At 66.3% G+C, this 21,984-nt stretch overlaps 10 protein-coding genes across 10 annotated transcripts; 4 read left to right on the top strand and 6 right to left on the bottom strand.

Moving 5' to 3' along the window:
- Nucleotides 1–373: 373 nt before the first annotated feature.
- On the top strand, nucleotides 374–4,485 carry CPKG1 (cgmp-dependent protein kinase; the record flags this gene model as incomplete). The annotated part of the gene is made up of 7 exons (XM_003063450.1): nucleotides 374–1,246; nucleotides 1,306–1,896; nucleotides 2,065–2,396; nucleotides 2,466–2,855; nucleotides 3,048–3,268; nucleotides 3,463–4,244; nucleotides 4,345–4,485. The coding sequence occupies 7 exons, from the start codon at nucleotides 374–376 to the stop codon at nucleotides 4,483–4,485; spliced, it is 3,330 nt and encodes a 1,109-aa protein (XP_003063496.1).
- A 203-nt stretch (nucleotides 4,486–4,688) lies between these two features.
- MICPUCDRAFT_53208 (uncharacterized protein) lies at nucleotides 4,689–5,553 on the bottom strand (the record flags this gene model as incomplete). Its single annotated transcript, XM_003063255.1, has 2 exons — nucleotides 4,689–5,141; nucleotides 5,321–5,553. The coding sequence occupies 2 exons, from the start codon at nucleotides 5,551–5,553 to the stop codon at nucleotides 4,793–4,795; spliced, it is 582 nt and encodes a 193-aa protein (XP_003063301.1). The 3' UTR covers nucleotides 4,689–4,792.
- Nucleotides 5,554–5,906: 353 nt separating this feature from the next.
- MICPUCDRAFT_22291 (uncharacterized protein) lies at nucleotides 5,907–6,392 on the top strand (the record flags this gene model as incomplete). The annotated part of the gene is made up of 1 exon (XM_003063449.1): nucleotides 5,907–6,392. The coding sequence occupies one exon, from the start codon at nucleotides 5,907–5,909 to the stop codon at nucleotides 6,390–6,392; it is 486 nt and encodes a 161-aa protein (XP_003063495.1).
- Nucleotides 6,393–6,481: 89 nt separating this feature from the next.
- MICPUCDRAFT_29740 (uncharacterized protein) lies at nucleotides 6,482–7,870 on the bottom strand. The gene is made up of 3 exons (XM_003063254.1): nucleotides 7,833–7,870; nucleotides 6,872–7,685; nucleotides 6,482–6,728 (listed from the first exon to the last, which is right to left on the bottom strand). The coding sequence occupies exons 2-3, from the start codon at nucleotides 7,620–7,622 to the stop codon at nucleotides 6,589–6,591; spliced, it is 891 nt and encodes a 296-aa protein (XP_003063300.1). The 5' UTR covers nucleotides 7,623–7,685; nucleotides 7,833–7,870; the 3' UTR covers nucleotides 6,482–6,588.
- Nucleotides 7,871–8,265: 395 nt separating this feature from the next.
- MICPUCDRAFT_53205 (uncharacterized protein) lies at nucleotides 8,266–8,829 on the top strand (the record flags this gene model as incomplete). Its single annotated transcript, XM_003063448.1, has 1 exon — nucleotides 8,266–8,829. One exon carries the CDS (start codon nucleotides 8,266–8,268, stop codon nucleotides 8,827–8,829), a length of 564 nt encoding a protein of 187 aa, XP_003063494.1.
- Nucleotides 8,830–8,975: 146 nt separating this feature from the next.
- On the bottom strand, nucleotides 8,976–10,272 carry MICPUCDRAFT_53204 (uncharacterized protein; the record flags this gene model as incomplete). Its single annotated transcript, XM_003063253.1, has 2 exons — nucleotides 8,976–9,895; nucleotides 10,119–10,272. The coding sequence occupies 2 exons, from the start codon at nucleotides 10,270–10,272 to the stop codon at nucleotides 8,976–8,978; spliced, it is 1,074 nt and encodes a 357-aa protein (XP_003063299.1).
- Nucleotides 10,273–10,449: 177 nt separating this feature from the next.
- MICPUCDRAFT_48863 (uncharacterized protein) lies at nucleotides 10,450–14,058 on the top strand (the record flags this gene model as incomplete). Its single annotated transcript, XM_003063447.1, has 4 exons — nucleotides 10,450–10,559; nucleotides 10,719–11,499; nucleotides 11,634–12,452; nucleotides 12,790–14,058. The coding sequence occupies 4 exons, from the start codon at nucleotides 10,450–10,452 to the stop codon at nucleotides 14,056–14,058; spliced, it is 2,979 nt and encodes a 992-aa protein (XP_003063493.1).
- Nucleotides 14,059–14,116: 58 nt separating this feature from the next.
- MICPUCDRAFT_53201 (uncharacterized protein) lies at nucleotides 14,117–14,932 on the bottom strand (the record flags this gene model as incomplete). The annotated part of the gene is made up of 1 exon (XM_003063252.1): nucleotides 14,117–14,932. One exon carries the CDS (start codon nucleotides 14,930–14,932, stop codon nucleotides 14,117–14,119), a length of 816 nt encoding a protein of 271 aa, XP_003063298.1.
- Nucleotides 14,933–15,075: 143 nt separating this feature from the next.
- On the bottom strand, nucleotides 15,076–17,226 carry MICPUCDRAFT_36420 (enhancer of polycomb-like protein group). The gene is made up of 2 exons (XM_003063251.1): nucleotides 15,802–17,226; nucleotides 15,076–15,765 (listed from the first exon to the last, which is right to left on the bottom strand). The coding sequence occupies exons 1-2, from the start codon at nucleotides 17,185–17,187 to the stop codon at nucleotides 15,166–15,168; spliced, it is 1,986 nt and encodes a 661-aa protein (XP_003063297.1). The 5' UTR covers nucleotides 17,188–17,226; the 3' UTR covers nucleotides 15,076–15,165.
- Nucleotides 17,227–17,468: 242 nt separating this feature from the next.
- Nucleotides 17,469–18,486, bottom strand: MICPUCDRAFT_53199 (uncharacterized protein). Its single transcript, XM_003063250.1, has 2 exons — nucleotides 18,016–18,486; nucleotides 17,469–17,843 (listed from the first exon to the last, which is right to left on the bottom strand). Exons 1-2 carry the CDS (start codon nucleotides 18,319–18,321, stop codon nucleotides 17,709–17,711), a joined length of 441 nt encoding a protein of 146 aa, XP_003063296.1. The 5' UTR covers nucleotides 18,322–18,486; the 3' UTR covers nucleotides 17,469–17,708.
- Between the last annotated feature and the right edge of the window lie 3,498 nt (nucleotides 18,487–21,984).

The following is a 21,984-nucleotide window of genomic DNA, read 5'->3' as shown; positions in this document are numbered from 1 at the left end:
CAACTTACCGTGATAAATTAATAATTTAGTGAATGCTCCGAGGCGTCGAGGTTCGCGGTGGTCGGCCTCGGGCCCCGGCGCCGTGGACGCCGCGGCGCGTCAACGCGAACGGCGTTCGTTTCGCGACTCGACGCGCGCGAGGAGCCGCCCTGCGGTGGGGTCGAAGACGACGCGCCGGCGGCGCCGCGAACGAGTGAACGAATCACCACCGACGCGCTTCGTCCCAATTCATGATATCCGCGGTCGGTGCCCTCTCTCGGAAAACACAGAAGACGCAAGTGACGTTCCGTTTCCCCGTCGCAGGACAGTTCGGTCGCGCGCGCTCCGCTCGCGCACCTCCGCCCCAACCCCCGCCCGCCCCGCATCCTCCGCCATGGGCTGCGTCGCGAGCAAAGACGCGCGCGACGAGCGCGGCGCGACGTACAAGGCTGGCGTCGAGCGCGGGTCTCTCGACGCGCCGGGACGACGCCGCGCGACGAGATCCGATGACGAAAAAGCGAAAAACGACGACGACGACGATGATGGGGCGAAAACGCGCGCGACGCCGCCGCCTATTCCGCCGCCCGCGGTGGACGCGCGAGCGGAGAAAGCGCGACGCGCGCGCGCGAAGAAGAAGCGCGTCGCCATCGCGGTCGAGGCGCTCGCGTCCGACGCGTCCATCACCAAAGTCCCCAAGGACAAGGCGTCCACCAAGCTCATCTTAAACGCGGTGGAACGAAACATCCTCTTCGACGGCCTGAACGAAGAGACGCGCCTCGTGCTCGCGTCCACGATGACGCGCGCGGTCGCGGCCGCGGGTCAGGACATCATCTCGCAGGGCGACGACGACGCGTCGCACTTCTACGTCTTAGCGTCCGGCGCGGCGACGGTGCACGTGCGGCGGGCGCGCGAGGCGGAGACGGACGACGACGACGCCGGCGCGCGCGACGACGACGACGACGCCGGCGACGCCGGCGACGACGAAAACGTCTCCAACTCCGAGAAGGACGGACGCGACGAAAGCGAAAGCGAAAACGCAAACGCCCCCGCCGCGGATGAAGAAGAGACGCGGGTCGGGTCGTACGTCGCCGGCGACTCGTTCGGCGAGCTCGCGCTGCTGTACAGCTGTCCGAGGGCGGCGACGGTGCGCGCGACGGAAGAGTGCGCGCTCTGGCAGCTCGAGCGGCGCGTGTACGTGAACGTCAAGCGCAGTTACCAAGGCGCGTGCGTCGCCGCGGCGGAATCCGTCTCCAGACGATTTCTTTTCGTCTTACCGTGCCCTTCCCGACTGACCTCGACGCTTCCCACTACTTCCGTTCGACAGAGCGACTGCAGCGCCGCAAGCGCGCGCTCGTGGAGTCGTGCGAGCTCCTCGCGCCGCTCGGGGAGGAGAACAAGGCCACGCTCGCGGACGCGCTGCGGCCGGTGACGTACGACAAAGGCGACGCGATCATCCGACGCGGGGACGTCGGCGACCGTTTTTACGTGCTCGCGAGCGGCGAGGTATCGATCAAGAACGACCGCGGCGACGTCATCGGCGCGGTCAAAGAAGGCGGCAGCTTCGGTGAAAAGGTACGTTTCGTTTCGTTTCGCGCGGTGGGTGGCTTCCACCCCGCGCCGCGTCGGTTCGTATCTCATCTCACATCGCGTCGGTTCGTATCCTCTTCGCAGGCGCTCATGAACGACGACGTGCGAAAAGCCGACGTCGTCGTCGCCTCCGACCACGCGGAGTGTTTCTACCTCGACCGCGACAAGTTCAACGAACTCCTCGGCTCCTACGACGAGATGTGGCGCTGGCTCACGCTGCGTCGCGTCCCGATGCTCGCGACCGTGTCCGACGCGGAGCTAAACGAGATCACCGCGTGTTTGTCCAAGCCGAAGGCGCGTTTGCGATCACAGTGGTCCCCATACGACCCCGTTCGCGTGGTGAACGCCGATCCTTAAGGACTTTCGCCGTCGTTTCGCTCCGCCCACCCCTCGCTCGCGTTTACTCCCCCCGACGCGCCTCGACGCCTTTCGACTTCGACCGACGCCTTTCGACGCCACCCCGACGTTCGTCGCTTTGAACGATGGAACGGCCCTCAGGCGTTCGCCGCCGGCTCCGTCGTCTTCGACGTCGGCGACCCCGGGGACTCGATGTACGTCGTCGAGCGCGGCGTCGTCGTCGTCACGGACGCGAACGACCGCGTCGTCGCGCGCGCGAAGGACGGCGACGTCGTCGGCGAGCGGTCGCTCATGGGAAGCGAACGCCGCGCGCTGCGCGCGACCGTCGACGTCGACGCGAACGCGCCCGCGTCGTTGTTGGAGCTCAGGCGCGTTCGAGTCACACTGGTCCCCGTACGACCGCGTCGGCGTGGTGAACTTCATTCCTTAAGGACTTTCTCTCCCGGCGTTCGTTACTCTCCGCCCAACCCTCGGTGGTTTCAACGCCCGACCCTATGACGCCTTTCAACTCCACTTCTGACGCCTTTCAACTCCGCCCTCAGACGCGGCGACCTCGAGCGCATCCTCGGCGACGGTCTCCGCGAGGTCACCACGCGCGCGCGCCTCGCGTGCCTCTCGCACGTGACGCTCCTCCGGTCGCTCAATGACGACCAGCGCACGAAGCTTGTGCCGTTCTTGACGCCGCGGCAGTACGACGAGGGCGACGTCGTGTTCAGAGAGGGCGAACGCGGCGATCGGTTTTACATCGTCGAGACCGGGAACGTCGCGATTCACCGCGCGAGGAAGGGCGGGGGTAAAAAAACGCATCGGGAAGAGACGTTAAAGCTCGTCACGAGAGGCGAATATTTCGGCGAGCTCGCGCTCCTGCGAGGGGATCCGAGGGCGGCGAGCGCGACGGTGGAGAAAGGCGGCGCGTTCGTGCTGTCTCTGAGGTGCGTTCTATCTCACACTGGTCCCCATACGACCCCGTCGGCGTGGTGAACGCCGATCCTTAAGGACTTTTCCCGGCGCAACTCTCCGCCCACCCCTCGCTTTCAATCCCGACACACCTCGACGCCTTTCAACTCCAACTGACGCCTTTCAACTCCACCCCGACGTTCGCTCGTATGGGCAATTACCCTAAGCCGCGACGATTTCGTCGAGCACCTCGGACCGCTGCAAGAGATTCTCGACCGGGACGCGGTGAACGAATACGGCGTGACGCCTTCGAAGAAAGGTCAAGGCGGTGGATCAGGCGGATCACGCGGCGGTAACGGTGGCAAGAGGAGCTTGGACGTCTCGAGCATGAGCGACTTCTCGGTGAAAGCGGTCCTGGGCGTCGGCGCGTTCGGAAAGGTCTTCCTCGGTGCGCGGCGCGGCGGGCTCGGCTCGGCTCGCTTTTTCTATACACTGTTCCCCATACGACCGCGCCGGCGTGGTGAACGCCGTTCCTTAAGGACTTTTCCCCTCCGCTCCGTCCTCTCTCCCCGCTGACGCTTTCCTTCTTTAACCCTAAACCCTCCCCTCTCCTCTCTTCTCCTCTCCTTCCCTCCCGCGCAGCCACGCGCGAGGACGAGGTGTACGCGGTTAAATCTCTCTCTAAAGCGCAGATTCTCGGCGCGCAGCTGCAGCACCACGTCATGCAAGAGAGGGACGTCATGAAAGACTGCGACTCGCCGTTCACGGTGAGACTCGTCGCGACGTTTCAAGACCGCGCGATGTTGTACATGTGCATGGAAACGGTCATGGGCGGGGAGTTATTTAACCACCTCGCGCGCGTCGGCGGCGCGCTTCACGAGGATACCGCGCGTTTCTACGCCGCGTGCGTCGTCCTCGCGTTTCAGTACCTCCAAGCGAAGCACTACGTCTATCGCGACTTGAAACCGGAAAACCTGCTCATCGACCGAAACGGCTTCCTCAAGATCGCGGACTTTGGCTTCGCGAAGCGTTTACTCCCCGGCGAAAAGACGTACACGCTGTGCGGCACCCCGGAGTACATGTCCCCGGAGCTGTACAAGCAATCCGGCCACAACAAAGGCGTGGACTGGTGGGCGCTCGGGGTTTTAATCTACGAGATGGTCGTCGGCGCGCCTCCGTTTTACTCCCCCGGCGGCGACGGCGAGACGCAGTGGCGACGCATCCTCGTCGCGAAGTACTCGTTCCCATCCGGCGTGACCCCGCACTTCAAAGACATCGTCCGGAGGTTGCTGACCGTGAACTCGGTTCAGCGGTTAGGCTGTCTGAAAGGCGGCGTGAAGGACGTGAAGTTGCACCCGTGGCTGAGAAGCGTGGACTGGGTGTCGCTCGCGCAGCGGACGCACGCGGCGCCGTTCGTGCCTCCGGTGCGTTCTCTGCAAACGTGTGTTTCACCCATCGCCCGGTTTCGACACTCGATCGCGTCTCCTTTCAACTGACCGATGAACATACACGAACGACCCTCAGATCTCCGGCGACGACGACCCCGGGTGCTTCGATCCGTACGACCTGGACGTGGAGCACCCGGGGGAGGAGTTCCTGCGAGGGAAGGGCGGGAGGAACGGCGGGGTGTCCAGGCGCGGGGACGAGTTCTTCTCGGGGTTTTAAGAAAGGAGGAGGAGGAGGTGGAGGAGGTGGAGGAGGAGGAGGAGGAGGAGGAGGAGAGGGAGGAGGAGGGAGGCGGCGGCGGCGGCGGTGAGACTGCTTCCCATACGACCCCGTTCGCGATGTGAACGCCGTTCCTTAAGGACTTTTCAGGGAGGCGGCGGCGGCGGCACGCGTCCGGCTGGCTCGAGCTCGCGCGGCGCGACGTTCGTTCGTTATCGTCTCATTTATTCATAAGGTTATCGTATACTCGTATTACAACGGACCACGGGGCTCCGGTCCCACGACGTTCGTCGTCGGTCGCGTCGTGTCACGGCGGCGACCACGGCGTGTACCGCTTCCAATTCTTAATCCCGCGCTTGTTCAGGAAGTGACCTTTCGGGACGTACATCTTGTCCGGTACCCCCGTGGTGTCCCCGCCCGGGATGAACTTGACCTCGTACGCGGGCGCGGTGCGCGCGCTCAGACCGGGCTCGTCGTCCACGTGATGCAGCCACCCGTGCCACTCGCGCGGGATGGAGCTCGCGCTGTAGTCGTAGTTTTCGATGTTTTCGTACTCGACCCAACGATGCCGTCCGCTCTGGTAGTTCATGTTCTCGTAGTACTTGTTCCCGAGCTCGTCCTCGCCGACGAGCTTGCCCTTGCGCGATTTGAGTTGCCTGCCGGGAAAAGGCGCGTTGGGGGAAGGGCGGGGGAGGTCAGACGGTGGGAGGAGGGCGCGAGGCGCGACGAGGCGACCGACCGATCGATCGAACGGTCGATCTCAACGTTCGATCGGTTGGTCTTTTAGGGTTGCCGGTGGCCGCGCGGCGCGTCGACGCGGGCGGGGAAGCGAGACGCGCCAGATGCTCCCGTCGAGGATCTGCGTGAGCGTGGAGACCGGCCTCGCGGCCGCGACGTTCGAGGACGTCGCGCGCGCGAACGCGCGCGAGGCGGCGTGAGGCAGCATCGTGCGACGGGCGACCCCGAGTGCGCGAGACGCGCGAGGCGAGCGGCGAAGACGCCAAACATGGGCGGGAGCCTCACAAGCGAGTCGAGAGATTTCGCCGTTCCGCGTGACTGTAAATGCATAGTAGTGTATCGATAGGTTATTCCCTCTGACTATGATATCATACGCAGCCCTTCCGGCCAAATGTGACGTAGCGGGTATCAGATTCGGGCACGGACTTTTTAGTCTGGAAAAAATGTCCGCGGCGCCGCGAGTGTCTACATCTTTTCGCGCGGGCGTCTCTTCGAGGGCGCGGTCGCTCAACGCCGCCGCGCGTTCGTTCTTCCGCGCGCGGGTGCGACGCCGCGGTCGACGCGCGGCGCTCTCGACCCGCGCGCGGCATCCGCGGACGCCTCGGGAGGCGCGCGTCTCGGTCGTCCGCGCGGCGCGACGAACGATTCGAATTTCTCCCGGCGACGCGGATAATAACAACGACATGGTGCTCACCGAGAAGGTCGCCGGCGCGGGGCTGTCCGAGGAGCAGTGCGCGGAGTTCAAAGAAGCGTTCGCGATCTTCGACAAGGACGGCGACGGGACGATCACGATCAAGGAGCTCGGCGTCGTCATGCGGTCGCTGGGGCAGAATCCGACGGAGAGCGAGCTCCAGGACATGATAAACGAGGTGGACGAGAGCGGCGACGGCGAGCTCGACTTTCCCGAGTTCCTCCTCCTCATGTCGAACCGCATGAAGGACAACGGCAGCGAGGACGAGCTCGTGGAGGCGTTCAAGGTGTTCGACCGCGACGGCGACGGGAGCGTCAGCGTGGACGAGCTCATGACGATCATGACGATGCTCGGCGAGAGGCTCACGAGGGAGGAGGTGGAGACGATGATCAGGGACGCGGACAAGGATGAAGACGGGGAGCTCAACTTTGAAGAGTTCAAGTCCATCTGGTTTAACAGCGTCGCGCTGAATACCTGACGCGCTGAATACCGCGTTGGAACGTGTTAAATAGGGTAGTAGCGAGGTAGCGGAGCCGATATGCGGGCGATAGCGCGAGCGGCGCGGGTGGCGAGAGGAGTAGATGTAGAAAAAAAAATTGGAACGAAGACGACCGCGCCGCAAAGCAAAGCAAAGCTCGGAGTCCGTCCGTCGTCGTTCGCTCCGTCTTCTCCTCCTACCGACCGACCGACCGCCCGAGCTGCTTCGCCACGATCGGCGCTAACCCCGGGTTCTTCTGCTCGTACATCGCGCACAGGTACCCCGCCGCGCGCTCGCTCAGACGCGCGCCGCCGAGCTCGAAATCTTCCCCGCCGGCTGCGTGGGTGAAGCGATCGGTCAGTCGAACGTCTTACCGGTCAAGCGTTGAAAGGGAAACGCGGGTGAAGAGTGACGACGGGAAAAGTCCTTAAGGAACGGCGTGCACCACGCGAACGGGGTCGTATGGGAAGCAGTCTCACCTCCGCCGCCGCCGCCGCCGCCGCCGCCGCCGCCGCCTTTTTTCCCAGCCGCCGACTTCAAGCGCGCGTCCACCTGCGTCAACCCGTACAGCGCTCGGACGTCCCGCCCGATCGACTGGTCCACCGCCGCGGCGTAATACTTCCGCGCGTTGTTCAGCGCGTCCTCTCTCTCCGCGCTCGTTATGGACTTATCCCCCCCCACGGCGTAGTACGCGTCCGCGATCTTACGATGGAACCGATGCGCGCTCGGTCGCGCGACGACGACTTCTTCGAGACAGAAGATCGCTCGGTCGTACCGCCGCGCCGCGACGTATAGATCCGCGAGCCAGTCCCACGCGTCGACGTCCGCCATGAACACGTCGAGGTACTTCACGAGCTCCTCGATCGCGCCGGGGAGGTCTCCGGACGCGTAACGGCACGCGGCTTTTCGTTTCATGACCCTCTGATCCGCCGGGTGCTTCTCCAAAACGTTCTCGTAATGCTTCAGCGCCTCGTCGTGCCGTCCGCTCGCTTCCATGATCATCCCCGCGAGCCTCCCCACGCGCGCGCTGCCCGGAAACGCGTCGTACAGTTTCGCGCACGCGCTCTCCGCGTCCTCGAGCGCGCCGAGATCCAGCGACGCGAGCGCGAGCTGCTCCAGGTGCTCGTATTCGTCGAGCTTCGACAGTCGCGCGCGCTTCGGATCCGCGAGCAGTCGCGACGCCGCGGATCGCGTCGGCCCGGGGCGACGCGCGGCGTGCTCGGAGACCATCGCGAGGTACTTTTTGCACGACGCGAGGTCGTTTGATTCGAACCCTTTGCTCACGAGGTACTCCTGCGAGAAGAGGAGGAGGAGGAGGAGGGAGGGGTGGGTGGGTTGGATGGATGGGTGGATGATCGGACCGCCGTAGCACGAGGGTTCCGATGGACGCGAGATGTGATCGCGGCGGGCGGCGCGCGCGCGGGGCGCGGCGGCGCGCACCTCCGTGTCGTTCAGCTCCCCGATCGTGGACTTCGGCCGCGGCGCCGCGGCCGAAGGTGGCGGTTTCGGCGGCATCGCTCCGAGGGGCGCGACGCGAAGTGATGACGCGCGCCCGGGGCGCGGCGAGAGCGAGAGCGTTCGCCTCGCGGTCGGCGAACGCGAACGCCGGCGCGCGCGCGAGCGGGTTTTTTTTCCGTTGACGCGAAAAAGCAGAGTCACCAACCATCCTCCTCGAGCGCGTCCGCCACACGCGTCCGCGCAGAGAACCGCGACCGCACGGCCGCCGTCGCCTCCGCCCGCTCGCGCACACGCGACCGCGCGCGCGCATCGCGCGCGTCGACCGAACGCCCGCGCCCGTCGAGAGTCGACGCGCGGACACGCGAATACGAACACGAACACGAACGAGAGAAGAGAGAGAAAATCTGAAACGACGATGAGCCAGCGCCCGACGTTCCACTACGACGCCGGCGCGCGATCCCGCGACCGCGACGTCGCGTTCAACGACGTCGCCGCGGGCGCGGCGTCCCCGCACGCGCCCGTCCGGATGGCGCACCGCGCGGTCGCCTCCGACGTGTACACCCAGATGCTGATCCACTACAACGCGTACTTCGCGCTCGCGTGGTGGATCGCGACAGTGACGAGCACGCTGTTCAAGACCAAGGGGAGCGCGACGGACGACGACGACGTGCGGCCGGTGATGATCGCGATGTTCATGATCTTCGAGCCGTGCCGTCTGTACTGCGGCTACGCGGGGAACTTGCAGGAGAAGATTCCGCTCATGGCGGGGTTCGTGCTTCTGTCCTTCTTCGTCGTGCTGCCGCTGCACGCGTACTTTTGGTGGGGGCAAGACGACGCGTCGCCGTTCGATAAGTCGTTGAACAACTTCGCGTGCGTGTTGATATTCTTAGAGTGCATCACGGGGGTGAACGCCGCGAGGAAGACGCTCGCGGCGCAGAGTTTGGCGTTTTACATGAGCGGCGGCGTCGACGGGCGGTGACGCGGGGGAGAGAGTTGATGAGACGCGTTCGGCAGCGTCGCGCGGCGCGCCGCGAGGACGCGCTTGTAAAGTATTAAAGCACGTAGTAGCGGAGAAGACTCGGCGTCGGTCGATGATTACGCTCGCGATCGAGTTATTAAACGTAGTTAAATCTGCTTGTCCTCCTCGTCGCCGATGACGACGGCGGTCGCGGCGGCCGCCTGCGCTCTCTCGCCCTTCTCGGGCTTGACGTAAAACGTCAACGCCATCGCGCTGAAAATCACCGTGTACAGCAGGTACGACAGGCTCGAGTTCCGCGGCGGCATCCCGTGCATCGCGGGCAGCCACACGCGGAGGAAGTAGTGTAACCCAACGCACAGGGACAGGAGCAAGTTTGAGATGGCGCCGACTTTCATGTTCTCCGCGTTCGTGTTCCGTAGGATCCAGACGTGCACGACTTGGAGGAGGATAAACGCGCCGAACGCGACGACTTTGAGAAACTGAAGGATGATGTAATCCGCCTCGTTGGACGCCTGCAACGACGACATCGGCTCGTTCCCGGTGACGACGTTCAGGATCACGAGGCACGCGCAGTATATGGCGTTGTACACGTTCGCGACGAACAGAAGCTTCTGCACGCTCAGCATCGCCCGCAGTTCGCGATACAACGCCGCCGCGAGACAAAAAGGGAGGAAGATGAGCGTGTACGTGAGCACCGCCGCGACGAAGGGGGAGTACTCCTGAGGGTGTTTGCCCATACGAAGCGACGTCGGGGTGGAGTTCAAAGGCGTCAGATATGGGAGGAGTCGTGAGGCGTCGAGGCGCGTCTTTCGGGATCGAAACCGAGAGGCGCGCGGAGAGAGACGCGAGGATCGGCGAAGTCCTCGAGGATCGGCGTTCACCGCGCCGATGGGGTCGTGTGGGAACCAGTGACGCGCCTTCGGCGCGAACCCGTCGACGTATCCGTGCACGGTGCGATGGAGGTAGTCGTGATGCGCGGCGATCCTCGGCGCGGCGTGCGAGGACGCCTTCGATTTCGACGCGCTCCAAGTGTTCGTGACCGCGTTCCAGCTGTACCCGTCCTGGCCTAGGTTCGCCTGCGACGGAGACGCGATTGCGTGCGATTCAACGGACGGAGGCGTCAGCGCGCGCGCGGGAGCGGGGGCGCGACGCGACGCGCGAGGGCGTCGTTCGTCTCGAGGACGCGACGCGAACGAGCCGCCCGAGGGAAGGAACGACGCACGGGGAGGGTCACGCGAGGGAGGGAGGGAGGGAGGGAGGAGACGCGCGCGGGGCGGTCGGATCGGAACGGCGACGCGCCTGGTTGATCTCGATCGCGCCCTTGTCCCTCTTGCCGACGCTCCCTTTGAGCGTGCGCGCCGCGTCCGCGCTGGACGGGGTCTGCACGAACAGCGCGAGGAGGAAGAGCCCGAGGAGGGACGTCGCTCGGTGGAAGCGCGCCATGATGAGACGGAGGAGGGTTCGACGGCGTGCGTGCGGCGACGCGGTCGAGCAGTGTGAAGGGTGGGGGAGGGGGCCGCGCTCGGTTTTTCCGACCGGCCCTCGCCTCGCCTCGCTGCTTCCTGTCGTCGGCCGACGCGAGCGGCCTCTGATGAGTGAGATCGTCGCGCGCGAGACGCCATGGCGCGACGCGTGGTCGCCGTCGCGGCGATTCTCTCTCTCGCGTGCCTCGCTCACGACGTCCGCGCGGACTACGCCGGATGCGACGTCGCGCTGCGCGCCGCGTGCGGGTGCGTCGCCCCGCGCGCGTCGTCCTCCTCCGCGCGATCGATCGCGTCGCGGTTCGCGCGTTCGCGCGAAGTTTCTCTCTCGTCGATCGATCGATCCAATCCCGATCCGGCCCCGTCCTCACGCTTCCCTCCTCCTCGATCGACTCCCTCCCTCCCCAGCTTCGGCCTCGACGGCGAGGTCCTGTCCAAGTTCAACGACGCCGTCGGAGGCTCAAAGCACGGGATGAAGATGCTCGAGCGCATGTGCGGCGAGGCGTGCAGTCGCGCGATGCACGACGATCGGTGCGTCGCCGCGGGGTGGTCGGAATCGATGACGGATCGCATATTAGACCGGTGCGACGAGGTCGAAGCCGCGAAAGCCGACGCCGAGAGACGCATGGCGGAGAAGGAGAAGGCGGACGCGGCGGAGAAGGACTCCAGGGACAAGATGACCGAGGCGGAGAAGAAGCGCGCGGACGGGGAGAACTGCAGAGAACAGCTGGCGCGCGCGTGCGGCATCGGGGAAGACGCCGATCCCGAGGTCGTCATAAAGAAGGCGTGCACCCGCGCGTGCACGAACATCGTCCACGGCGACCACTGCAAGCGCGCGGGAATCACGGATAAGAAGTTGAAGCGGCATCTGCTCTGCGGCGAGATCGATCCGAAGACGAGGGAGCTGAAGCCGGACACGCCGCGACCGAAGCTGTGTCAGCGAGGACTCAAAACTATCTGCGGCGTCGACGGTGACATCCTCCGCTTCGACCCCGCCACCTTCGAAAGCGGCGCGCACGATAAGACGAAGCTCTGCAGCGCCGAGTGCGTGGAGCTGACGCACAGCAAGCACTGCCAGGCGTTGGGGGTGCACGAGCGTCTCGTTCCGGAGGATCTGTGCGATCGGATGGCGTGCGAGGACTTCGAGGAGGAGGAAGGGATCTGCCAGGAGGATCTGTGCGACCCGAAGGTGCGCGCCGCGCCGATGCGCTTCTGACCGCCTCCCGTATTTCGTTATTTCGTTTCGCTTCACCCCGTAGCTCCCTTTCAACGCTCGACCGATGAGAGTTTCGCTGACCGACGCGTTGGGTCCCCGCCGATCAGTGCAAGCTGTCCACCGAACCCAAGTGCGCGGCGACGGCGGCGCACCTCGGCATCGCGGAGGTCGACCTCCTCGAGTGCGCCGTCAAACGCGGCGAGATGACGCAACTCGAGCTCGACGCGCGCTTCCCTCCCGGCGAGCGATTCATCGAGCAGTGCGTCAAGCACGACGCGTGCCACGGCGACGAGGACGCCGACGGCGAGGAGGACAGACTGTGCGCGGACGAGTGCCCGCTTCGCACCGAGCGATGCGCGTACACTCGCCGGGCGATCGGGTTGGACGGCCGACCGATGGAGGTGCAGTGCGCGGCGGAGGAGATGGGGGTGATGGACTGCGACGCGCTCGATGACGCGGTGAGCGACGTGTTGGAATCGTGCCCGGGCGTCGCGGAGACGACGTGGCGCCCCGACGACGACGACGACGACGAAGACGACGACGACGTGAAAACGCGCGACGCGTGCGAAGCCGTGTTCGGGTACGGCGCGTCCGACGACGGGCGCGGGAACGCGTGCGCGGCCGCCGCGAGGGAGAAGCTGGTGGGGTTCACGCTGAAGTGCATCTTAAACGGCAAGAAGAAGGTCATCAAGAACAATCGGATAGCGTACGCGAGAGAGGACGAGGACGAAGCCGCGGAGGCGGTGGCGAATTTATTTTTTTTCCGATGCGGCGGCGAGGGCGGCGAGGGCGGCGGCGGCGGCGACGAAGATTCGAACGTCGCGCGCGAGCCCGGGGTGTGGAGGACGGCGCCGAGGTACGTCTCGCCGATGGACGGCGCGAGGGTTTTCATGGGGGACGACGCGGAGGACGACGCGGGCGCGAACGTCCGCGCGAAGATAATGAACCGGCACACGGAGTTGTGATGAGCGAAGAAGATTTATTCGAGGCAAAATTATTTTCTTCAGTCGCCTCTCCTCGTCGCGTCGAACAACGACGCCCGCACTCTTCGCCCGCCGCGCCGCGTCGCCGCCGTGGAGGCGCCATGGGGACGAAGACGATGTCCGTGGACGAGTACTCCGCGCGGTTCTTCGCGAAATACCTGCAGGTCCGCGCCGCGCTCGCGCCCGCCCGGCCGCCCTCCCTCTCGCGCCTCCTCGCGCGCCCCACCTCGCTCACCAACCTTTTTTCCTCCTCGCCGCTCCCGCCGCCGCCCGCGCTCAGGGAGGCTTCGCGCCGCGCGACGACGCCGAGAACGCGCGCCTCGCGATCGAGAAGTTCACGACGCTCCTGCGCACGGCGTCGAAGGACTCCAAGGTCCTCAAGGACGCCCTCCGCGCGCTCCGCGACGAGATCCTCCGCGTGAAGGACGACGCGACCGCCGTCGAAGCGCTCTTCGCGCTCTTCGCGGGCGCGCACGACCTCTGCGTCCGCCTCGCGGGGCCGCCGTCCTCGCGCGGCGCGAACAACCCGCACGAGAGGGTCGAGCGCGCGCTGCGCCTGCGCCTGTTCCTGTGTGTCGCGGGGGAGACGTGGGGGAGCGCGCCCGCGCTGCGCGCGAGGGCGCTGCGCCTGACGTACCGCTTCGCGAAGGAAGAAGAGGTGGACGCCGCGCGCCAGGCGCGGGCGACGCCGAAGGGCGCGTCGCTCGGCTCGAGAGGGCTCGTCTTCGGCGGCGGCGGCGGCGGCGGCGTCGGAGGCGACGGCTCGACGACGACGACGCCCGCGCTGGCGTCCTCGCCCGTTACTCCACCGAGCGCGACGACGGACAAGAAGAAGGCCGACAAGGGGGTCCCGTCCGCGTGGCTGCGACGCGCGCCGAGCTCGGTGCACGGCGCCGTGGACGTGTCCAGCTGGCGCGCCGTCGCGGGGGAGCTGACGAAGTGCTCGGGCGCGAAGCTGGTCCCCGTCGTGTTCGCGCTTCTGGACGAGCAGCACGAGGAGGAGGCGAAGCGGCGGTTCGCCGCGCGGAGCGACCCGACGCGCGTGGAGATGGACGCGAAGACGACGCCGACGACGACGACGACGACGACGACGCCGACGCCGCCGGCGGCGGAGGTCGTCGGGAGCGACGACGCGTCGTCGCCGAAAGAATCCTCGCCGCCGTCGCCGCAGCCGTCGCTGCCGGACTTCATCGACCTCTCTGGCGACGATCCCGCGACGTTGGAGCTTCAGACGACGTCCGGGTTGGGGTCGATGTCGTTGGACGCGTCGGTGCCGTTCCCGACCGCGACGTTCGGGATTGGACCCACGGAGATTTCCGCGGACCCGCGGCGGACGGACGGGGAGGCGACGTGGGAGCGGTTCGATCCCCCGGACAGCGCGGGCGGCGGCGGGGGAGGTGAGCCTGGTTCCACCGCGTCGTCGGGAAGGTACCCGGCGGAGATGAACCCGTTCGCGCGGCCGCGGGCGGAGACGACGCCGACGCCGACGCGTGCGCAAATGGGAAACGACGAGTTTGAAAAGATTATGAAGTCGCTGTCGACGAAGTGAGTAACGTTCGTATTTCAAATGAGAGTAACGTTGGATGATGCACGTCGTGATGTGGCAGTTAATAGTCGAAATGATCTCGTAGAACTTGGGCCGCGTCGGAACAACCTCCAGCATTCGCCTTGCGGTACCACATCAAGGCCTTCGCCTCGTCCTGCTCCACGCCCCAGCCGTGCTGGTAGCAGAACCCTAACCTGGTCATGCAATCAACGCTTCCGTGAGTAGTGACACCTTTCTCCCACAACGCAACTGCCTTCGAAGGATCTTTCTCCACGCCCAGGCCGTCTCTGTAGCAGTATCCAAGCATATTCAAGGCGTAGCCGTTTCCCTGAGAAGCCGCCATCTGAAACCAGAAAACAGCCGTGGCGTACTCGTCGTCATTGAAACACATGACTCCTACCGTCTCTTGCGCCTCCGCGTGCCCTTGAGCAGCCGCCTTAAGATAGAAGTATTTCTCCTTGTCGCGCTCCCGAGTATGGAAGCAAACTTCAGCGAACTCGCACAACACCTCAGGGCCTGGCAAGCTCGCGTCTTGCTTCGAAGCCGCGAGGAAGGTTTTGTTCACCTGCGACAGCGCCAGGCGCGTCTTCAGGTCGTGGACGTTCGACAAGAGCACGCTCGCGAGCTGCTCGTTCGGGTTGAACGGCGGCACGCGCGCGGCGTAGAGCGCGTCGTATTCCTCCGTCTTCCTCGCGAGCGCCGCCTTCGTCGCGTCGAGCGCCTCCTCCGCGGCTCGCGCGTCCTCGCGAGCGTCTTCGAGCTTTTCCTCGAGCGCGCTCCACGCCTCGCGAGCGGTCGCGATGACGGCGAAGAGGCCGACGCCTCCGTCGGGCGCGGGATCCGGCGGCGGCGAGCGAAGACGTTTCGGCGTCGGCATGACGGGACCGCGACGTGCGCGCGCGCGGGCGGGGGTGACGGCGTCGAGAGGCCCGCTCGTCTGAAGAAGCGAACCCTAAAAGTCGTTCAGATCTCGCGAATAAAATCACAGCTGTGCGCCGTCATCGTCGTCGTGATGATATCGTCGTAATGATATCGTCGTATTATGAAATCCGTCTACCCCCGCACTTCCCCCGCATGATATTCCTCTCGCGACAGACACGCGCTCATCGCTCACGTGTTCTTCTCCAAAACAGACAGCGCGGGAGTGAGGTAGTTGTTGCTCCTGTTCGGCACGTTGGCCACGCGTTCGTACTGGGACTCCGCCCCCTCCGCGGCGCCGTACTCGTAACACACGTCGAACGACTTATTCCTCGCCTCCTCCGCGTGAAGCGCCTTGACGCACACGTCCGCGACGTCCGCGCACGATATCGACTGCGTGATGCGATCGCCCTGGTCGAACACCAGCGCCTTGTTCCCCCCCGGCTCCTCGAGCAGCGTCCCCGGGCGAACGATGGTGTACCCGAGCCCGCTGTTGCGAAGCAGCCGCTCGCCCTCGCGCTTCGCCTTGACGACGCGGTCCTTGTCCTCGCCCTCCTCCATCCCGGCGCCGCCGCAGGACACGAGCACGAAGTCCGTCTCGTCGCCCATGGGCAAGAGCTTCGCGTACTCCAGCTGGAGGTTGAACGAGTTATTCCCGGGGCTGTCGAGCTCGGACATCCACGCGGGCTGCCCGGCGACCGCCGCCGCCGCCTTCGCGGTCTGGTTCCGCGCCTCGAACCGGATCCCGATCCGCTCGATGTTGTCCAGCCGCATCGGCGGGCCCATGTCCGCCTCGCCGTCGCCCGCGTTGAAGACGCGGTTGTACACCTCCGGTCGGAACTGCGAGAACGGCACGCGGACGATCTGCCACCGCCCCGTGGTGGCGAACGGAGCGATGAACGTTCTGCCGTCGACGCCGGGCTCGCGCAGGGACACGGAGTACCGCTTCCCGTCGCCTTTCAGACGCAGAAGCACGCCCTCGTGACGCACGAGCGAGACGTCGCCTCGCATGTCCAGGCTCCCGAGGTCGTCGAGCGCCGAGGAGATCTGCGCGATGCCCGTTCTCGAGAAGACGTACCCGGAGAAGAGTGGAAACTTGCTCTCGGAGCCGTCCTCCTCCTCCATCGGGCCAAAGTCCACTCTCTGCGCTACCTCCGCGGCAGCCTGCCACTTCCCGTCCGCGGGGTCCACCAATCGCGTCTCGTCGATCGTCCAGTCGTCGTACACGGACTTGAACTTGACGAAGTTGGTGAGCATCAGCTTCGTCTTGTTGCTCGTCCCCGCGCGCCTCGTCGCGAGCGTGTTGTTGTAATCCTGCAGCGCCTTCACCGCCACCCTGACGCCCTCGCCGTCGACGTTGTTCAGCTCCCCAGAGATGAACGTCTTCGCGCGCGCGCAGTACACCACCTTGTTCACGCCCCCGATGGCCTCGTTCACCACCCCCGCGTCGGAGACGTCCCCGACGAAGCACTCCACGACGGCGGGCAACTGCTCCTTATCCGCCTCCTTCCGCACGAGCGCCTTGACGGTGTACCCGCGGAGGAGGAGCTTCCGCACGAGGACGCGGCCGACGCGTCCGGCGGCGCCGACGACGAGGACGGTCGTGAACCGCGCGTTGGGGGTCTCGTACTCCCCGAGGGAGGCGCCGGAGAGAAGATCGGCGTCGTAGACGGCGTCGTATTTCGTCTCGTCCAACGACGGCGAGCGCGCGAGCTGCGCGAGGCCGGTGAAGGACTTGAAGAAGCCGTCCGCAGCCTGGCGCGCTCTGCGGCCCAGGTCTAGTGGGTTCACGTCGTTCACGCTGAAGTCGGATCCCTTCTCTTTCTTCTTCTGCGCGGCGGCGAGCGCTTTCTTGCGACGGATGGTCCCGCCGACGGTCTCCCTCTCGTCGTCGTCGATCTGATCCGCGGACGCGCCGCCGCCCGAGGAGGCGGAGGAGGCGTCGTCGTCCTCGGACGCCGCCTTCGCGACGAGGAGGCTCGCGCGGCGGCGGGCGCCGCGCGAGTCCGCCGCCGCCGTATACGCCGCCTTCGCGAGGCGCGCGGACGACGACGACGAAGCGGAGGAGGAGGAGGAGGAGGCGGAGGCGGAGGCGATCTTTCTTCCTCCCGCGGCGACGACGCGCGGGCGGCTCCGCGGCGACGACGCGGACGCCGCGAGGGCGGCGACGCGCGCGCGCGCGTCGATCGCGACGCTGCTGCTCGCGTGCATCATTGCGTTCGTGCGCGACCGTGAATCACGCTCGGGATGTCGAGCGCGTCGGACGTGCGCGAGCGAGTGCGATGGCGCGAGCGCGTCGCGCTCTTATCTCTACGTAGCGGCGCTCGCGCGACCGACGGTTCGGAGCCACTGGCCAGGGAAAATGACACGTCACCCGATTAAGCTTCATCGGTGGTATGGGTCGAGAAATGCGACGCTTCGCATGAAACGCGATTTCATACGAGAGTTGATCGGACCGATCGGTCCGCCACGCACGCGCAGTCGTCGATGTTTTTCGGTTCACACCGCTGTCTGTGTTTCACAGTCGCCAATAAGGCTACGCGTACGGGCATCCGCGCGGGTGGGGGGTGATACGTTCCCCCCCGCGGGAGGAAAAGAAAAGAATCGACGAGGCCAGCCTCTAGCCGATCGAGTCGATCGCCGGCGCGCCCCACCGCCGCCCTCTTCTCGAAGAAGGACGGCGCGGGGAGACGGCTTCCTTCGCTCGCGCGAAAGTCGTCGCGTCATCAGTCGCTTCAAGGCTCGCACCCGAACTCGTCTTTGAACGCGCTGCGCGTCTGGATGATCAGCTTCGCGAGGCTTCGCTGCGCTTCCGTGGACCCGTGCGGGTTCCTCCGCGGCACCCTCCAGTTCTTGCTCTTCATGTAGTCCTGCGTTCGAAGGAGGCGGAGGAGGAGGGGGGTCAGCGATTTCGGATAAAAAGCGACCGACTGATGACGGTTAAAAAAGACGGTTTCAACAGCGTCGACGTCGACGGAAATATCGGAGGGGTGCGGCCGCCACCCCCCCCTCCCCTCGTGCGCCTCCGCGCGCGCGACGCACCTCGCTGACGCTCAACAGCTCGCGCATGTTCCGCATTCGCTTCTCCCGCGGCTGCTTCCGCTGTCCCAGCAGCGTCCCGAACGGCGCGGTCGCGAGCGTCGCCCTGCAGTTGGGGCACCGCGGCTTCTGATGCTTTCGCAGCGACGCGAGGAGCATGCGCTGCGCGCAGTCCCTGTGGAAGCAGTGCCCGCACGCGTGCAGCACCAACACGACGTCCGCGCCGGGACCGGGGAGCGGGAGCGGTTCCAGGCACACCGTGCACATCTCCTCGCCGTCGACGCGCGACCGCGTCCCGCGGCACGCCATGACCGCCGCCGCGCGCGCCGCCGCCGCCGCCGCCGCCCGCCCTCGAACGCCGCCCGCGACCGTCGACGTCGACGCGGACGTCGAACAGGATAAGAGGCGCGGCGAGGGTTCCACCTCGATCCCTCGGGTCCCTCGGCCCGCGCGCGCTGTCCTCGCTCCGCGGTGAAGACCGCACCGCCGCGCGGAGAGGAAGGGAAGGACGCGTGCGCGCGCGAACGACCGGACCGGCGCGCGGTGCGTCGCGCGTGCGCCGCGCGCGCGATGAGAGAGGGCGCTCGGGCGGAAAGCGACTCGCTTTTTGACGACGACGCGCTTTCGAAGTCGAGTCGACACCAGAGGGAGTGGGTAACGGCGTAGTACTTTTTGTATGAGAAATAGTCTGAAAATCGCGGTGGTACCATTTCAACTTTTTTGCTTTCAGCGTTGATCGATGTATCGATCAAACCAGAGAATTCATCGCGAATTTTTCAAAGGTTGCTTGACCGAGGCGCAACTTCAAGCGCGCGTAGCTCCCTAATGCCCGCGAGTCCCAGCGCGAAATCACGACCGCGATGAGCCCTGATGAAGGCGATCACGGTGATGTGCTTTTTGTGCTGGGACTCGCGGGCAAACTTGCCGAACTGAAATGGTACCAAAACGTACGTTCGTTACTGACTCCCTCGACACCAGTTTACCAGTCAGCGTTTGATCGATCGCGATCGGTCCGTTGAGAGATTCGACGCGACGCGGACGCGACGTGTGCGGGCGGTCACAGGAGGCGACGCACCGGCGCGCGAGACGCGAGGACGCGACGTCGTCCCCGTCGTCGCGATGGGCTGGAGCAAGAAGAAGGACGTCGTCGCCGTGGACGAGCAGCCGACGCGGGACGCGTACGGCTTCGTGGTGCGCGAGCGCTCGTCGCGCGCTTCGCGTCCTCGTCTCTCATCTCGTCGACTCGATTCGTTCCGGTCGTTGTTGCTTTCTGTTCGCGCGCGGCTCGAACCGTTGAGATTTGACGCGCGACGTCGCGTCGCCCTCCCCCTCGCGTCATCACGCTCACGCGCGTCGCGCCCTCGCCCCCCCCCCCGCGCGCGTCCATCGTCAGGTGAAACCCGAGCACGCGTCCAAGTACGCGGCGAACGCGCCGCTGTACGTCAGCGAGGAGTCCGAGCGCGCGGACCGATGGGACGGGTTCCTCGAGCGCGGCCGAGACGGCTCGATCCGAACGCCGGAGAAGCGCGCGTCGCACCGCGCGCGCGTTCGCAGCGGCGACGACGCGGAGAGCAGCGACGCCAGTAGCGCCAGCGACGACGGCGACGACGGGAGAAGTTCAGAACCGCGCGACATCGCGGCGGACACGGACGTCTGGGGGCGCCACTCCCTCGCCGCCGTCGTCGCGATCCTCGACGGACGCGCGCCGGGCGGCACGAAGCCGGACGCGCCGTCGCGCGAGCGCGAACTCCAGGCGCTCGTGCGCGGCGGCGTCCCGATGGCGCTGCGCGGGAGCCTGTGGCAGCTCTTCGCGGGGGTGCAGCATCGCCGTCGCGCGGGGTTGTACGAGCGGATGCTCGCGGACGCGGGGGAGACGCCGCCGCGGGGGTCGTCGCCCGCGTCCGCCGCGGGGAGGGGGGACGACTCGGAGGGGACGGCGCTCGACGACGACGACGACGACGAGCTCGACGCCGCGAACGAGAGCGCGAGGGAGGACGTGGAGATCAGGAATGCGGTGAAAACGCTCGTGTGTGATGCGTTGAAGCGCGTCGAGGAGGAGGAGGAGGCGCGCGTCGCGAGCGGCTCCGCGGCGACGACGACGAAGGGCGCGGCGGCGGCGGCGGCGGTGAGACTGCTTCCCATACGACCCCGTTCGCGTGGTGCACGCCGTTCCTTAAGGACTTTTCCCGTCGGCACTCTTCACCCGCGCTTCCATTTCAACGTTTGACCGGTAAGACGTTCGACTGACCGATCGCTTCACCCACGCAGCCGGCGGCGGCGAAAGAGAAGGAGAGAGAGGCTGACGATAACGCGGAGGACGGGCCGGAGACGCCGCCGCCGACGCCGCCGAGGGACCCGACGACGCGCATCGGCGCGACTGACCGACCGGCGGCGATCGACTCGGACGAGGAGGAGGACGCTCCGGACGACGACGCGGACGATGGCGCCGCCGACGCGCCGCCGCTGCCGCGCGGAAAACCGTCGCGCGGCGCGCCCGAGACGTCCCCGGAGACGTTCGCCGCGATCGTCGACCAGGTCGACAAGGACCTCTCGAGGACGTTCCCCGCGCACCCGCTCCTCGACGGCATCGGCCGTGACGCCCTGCGACGCGTCCTCCTCGCCTACGCGTTGCATAACCCCGCGGTGGGCTACTGCCAGGGCATGAATTTCCTCGCCGCGCTGTTGTTGCTGCTCATGGAAGAAGAAGGCGCGTTTTATCTCACACTGGTTCCCATACGACCGCGTTGGCGTGGTGGACGCCGATCCTTAAGGACTTTCTCGCCCGGCGTTTCTCTCCGCCCACACATCGCTTTCAATCCCGACACACCTCGACGCCTTTCAACTCCGCTTCTGACGCCTTTCAACTTCACCCCGACGTTCGCTCGTACGGACCCTCGACCCTTTAGCCGCGTTCTGGTGCCTCGCGTCCATCGTGGAGGACATCCTCCCGGGGTACTTCACGAGCTCGATGCTCGCGTCCGCGGTCGACCAAGCCGTGCTGCGGACGTTCGTCGATCAGAAGTTCCCGTCGGTGTCGAACGCGATCGACGCGTGCGGGACGCCGCTCGGCGCCGTGACCGGGTCGTGGTTCCTCACGTTGTTCGTGAACCACCTTCCGTGGGAGTGCGCGCTGCGGGTCTGGGACGTCTTACTCTTCGAGCGCACGCGCGCCATCTCGTTCCAGATCGCGCTCGCGCTGATCGACGCGAACTCGCAGCGGTTGCTGGAGAGCGCCAAGCCGGAGAATGACAATCTCATGGAGACGTTCGCGACGCTCGCGCCGGGGGCGTTTGACGGGAGCGCGTTGCTCGCCGTCGCGACGAGCGGCCACGACGACATCACGTGGGAGAAAGTCATGCACGAGTACAAGACGCAGCACAGGAAGCTCACGAGGGCGATCGGGGATGGAAGGATGCGGTCGTTCGCGTCGTCGCCGAAGACGCAGGCGGGGTCGAACCGCGCGTGGGGGGAAGCCGTGCCGTTGCCGCGGCTGTCGGGGCCGCCGCCGACGCCGACGCGCGCCGCGTGCGAGAAGGAGAACGCCGACGCCGCGGACGCGGACGCGGAGATGAAGTCGTCGAGGGAGTTCGAGGCGTGGTTCTCCCCGGCCGTAAGCGGGCCGAACTGCACGCCGGTGTCGCGCGCGAAGGTGTACGGCGGCGGCGGGAAGGCGTCGGCGGCGTCGAAGCGCGCGACGACGACGACGGCGACGACGACGGCGACATTTCTCCGCGACGACGCCGCCGGAGCGGCCGCGGCGAAGACGAAGAAGAAGAAGACCGCGATCGCTTCGAAAGGCGCCGGCGCCGAGACCGGCGCGATGCCACCGCCCGCGGCGGTCGCGCCGTCCACGTCGTCGTCCGCGCCGCCGCCGCCGCCGCCGGTCGGGGACGACGACGCCGCGCGGGAGCTGTCGTTCGGCGCCGCCGCCGCGAGCGTTTCCGACGGGAGCGACCGACCGCGCGACTCCCT

The sequence above is a fragment of the Micromonas pusilla genome (assembly GCF_000151265.4).
Source record: "Micromonas pusilla CCMP1545 genomic scaffold MICPUCscaffold_14, whole genome shotgun sequence".
Classification (NCBI taxonomy): Eukaryota; Viridiplantae; Chlorophyta; class Mamiellophyceae; order Mamiellales; family Mamiellaceae; genus Micromonas; species Micromonas pusilla.
The sequence above is the reverse complement of the archived record's forward strand: the minus strand, read 5'-3'. Positions and strand labels throughout refer to the sequence as shown.

What these genes read in the sequence shown, in the direction of transcription:
- MICPUCDRAFT_29740 (XM_003063254.1), bottom strand. Translation starts at nt 7,622, where the DNA reads ATGGTCTCCGAGCACGCCGCGCGTCGCCCCGGGCCGACGCGATCCGCG. An exon ending in CGGCGGCGGCGGCGGCGGAG is followed by an intron (nt 6,729 to 6,871) that starts GTGAGACTGCTT and finishes TCACCCACGCAG; the next exon opens with CCGGCGGGGAAGATTTCGAG.
- MICPUCDRAFT_36420 (XM_003063251.1), bottom strand. Translation starts at nt 17,187, where the DNA reads ATGATGCACGCGAGCAGCAGCGTCGCGATCGACGCGCGCGCGCGCGTC. An exon ending in TCTCGCAGTTCCGACCGGAG is followed by an intron (nt 15,766 to 15,801) that starts GTGTACAACCGC and finishes GGCGACGGCGAG; the next exon opens with GCGGACATGGGCCCGCCGAT.
- MICPUCDRAFT_53199 (XM_003063250.1), bottom strand. Translation starts at nt 18,321, where the DNA reads ATGGCGTGCCGCGGGACGCGGTCGCGCGTCGACGGCGAGGAGATGTGC. An exon ending in AGCTGTTGAGCGTCAGCGAG is followed by an intron (nt 17,844 to 18,015) that starts GTGCGTCGCGCG and finishes CTTCGAACGCAG; the next exon opens with GACTACATGAAGAGCAAGAA.